The 1,972-nt window shown below is 36.6% G+C and overlaps 1 protein-coding gene across 1 annotated transcript in view; it reads left to right on the top strand.

The window, feature by feature from the left end:
• Positions 1–1,972, top strand: part of LOC119593792 — a gene marked incomplete in the record, with an annotated part of 129,698 nt that overhangs the window by 1,472 nt on the left and 126,254 nt on the right. The window contains 1 exon segment of the mRNA XM_037942816.1: positions 1,525–1,848. Within this exon segment, the coding sequence (XP_037798744.1) occupies positions 1,525–1,848 (324 nt within the window).

Here is a 1,972-nt window from a genome sequence, read left to right as displayed (position 1 = left end):
TCATGGCATCAGTCAAGATACCCACAAAGCATAGATCCGCATACTTTGATAAGTAATCCTGGCGTAAATTTTATATTTTTGCAGATTAATTTTGTGCCAAGATATTTTGAGCCATTATCAAATTTTTTCTCTCTGGCACTTTTGGTGCTCTGGCAAAGACAACACATTCAGATAACATGGAGACACCTTAGTAGACAAGATATTGCCATTGAGGCCTACAAGCTTTATCTCGGCAGAATACATGTGGTGGAAGTTGCTGGCTTTTGCTGGAGCACTGACATGTACGGAGGCTATAACAATCAGCATGTTAGCCAGTAGCCAATGTACAGATATATTTCTAAGGATTACATATATTTTTGATGATGTTTATTGCCCCAATTTGCTGTGCATTGGTACAGTCAAGGGATTTTTTTTTTAACACTTTACTTGTTTTGCATCCTAAGGAATAATGAAATAAATCTTAAAGAATAAATGAATTCATGTACCAGGTCTAAGATTTTTATCGAGGTGGGGGATGCAAACTAAAATTGAGATTTGCCATGATCTTTGATGGAACTTCTAAATCTAATGCAATAGTGGCACAATATAAAGGGAAAATTTTAACCTTATTATTTTGATTTGTAAGTAGAAATGAAAATTCCACACCTGAGGGTGTTGATGTTGCTGCACTATTTTATGTTGTATACTATCTAATCAAAAATATATATTCCTGAAGTACTCATTTAACTGCACAAATAAACAAAGAGAAATGTGGTGCATTACAGGTTGAATGTTTAGTGGGCCTTTAATGATTTAGTTCAGTTCAGCACAATGAGATTCACTAAGACCTAGCCTCTTCCTACTGATACAAGGCGACTCAAGTCATTATCGTATGTAAATACCATGACTTCCAGTAGACTAAGGGATGGAGTCGACCTTCTTTCATGTATCCGTGTATCATGGTCTTACAGTGCACACAATTCTTGTCTATAACTTGCAGTTCAACAATGGTGGCCAAGTTTATTCCCATGGGGATTACGACTGAGGACAATCATTCTTGAGAGTGCCAGTCGTAGTGTGTGTGTTTGTGTACATGTCTGTGATGAAAATCTGAAATAAAAGTTGAATGTTTATTTCACATCAGTTTGTAAATTCTTAGATATAGGTAAATGTTTAAGCAGTAACATGACCTGATTTATCATCACTGAAAAAGTCTAATGTATTCTGCAGTCCTATTCACCTCTGTGAATAGATTGTCTTCTATATACCCCAAGTTTAATATATCTGGTAATATCCTATAAAATAACGTGTACTTTTCTTTTTCTTATTGCTACATTTTATTGGCATTTGGTTTAACAGTCAGATAGTCGTTATTCTATTTCTTGAGATGAGCTAGTTGGTGTTGTGATAAAAGTAGGGGTTGACTTGTCAGCTAAAGACCACAAGGCTAGTTTTTATACAATAAAACATTTTTTTATGATTATGCCTAATTGCAAGCATCTTATCTCTGTAGTCTAGTAGTAATTTCTGGGATTGATTTTGCAGAATCAGCAATGACTTGTCTTACATTAAGGCAGGATATCGCAGTGACAAATGGAAGTGGGTGCTCAGCTTGTCGCAAAACAGTGCCTCTTTACCTGTTACCAAGGCCAAGGTCAAAGTTCACACTACCCCAGATGAAGACGTAGGTGGCAGTGGGGAGGCTCCTGCAGAAGACGAACCTCCAGTACAAAAGGAATTGCCACCAAGTTCTGAGATACCACAGGAAAATGTGTCAGCCCCAAAACTCTTTAAAGAAGAGCAGATTACTTTTGAACACATAATGAAGACTTTTGGACTGGACAAGCCACCAAAGAATCTCCCCTGCCCGTACGTGTGCTTCATCTTCTACTTTCCGTTTTTAGAGAAGTATTTGATATATTTTTTAAAGAGCAAGTTTCAGAATTATAGAAATTTATTCTTTTAACCCAATACTGCTGGGAAATTGTTGTGC

The sequence above is a fragment of the Penaeus monodon genome, chromosome 32 (assembly GCF_015228065.2).
Source record: "Penaeus monodon isolate SGIC_2016 chromosome 32, NSTDA_Pmon_1, whole genome shotgun sequence".
NCBI classification, from domain to species: Eukaryota; Metazoa; Arthropoda; class Malacostraca; order Decapoda; family Penaeidae; genus Penaeus; species Penaeus monodon.
The sequence above is the reverse complement of the archived record's forward strand: the minus strand, read 5'-3'. Positions and strand labels throughout refer to the sequence as shown.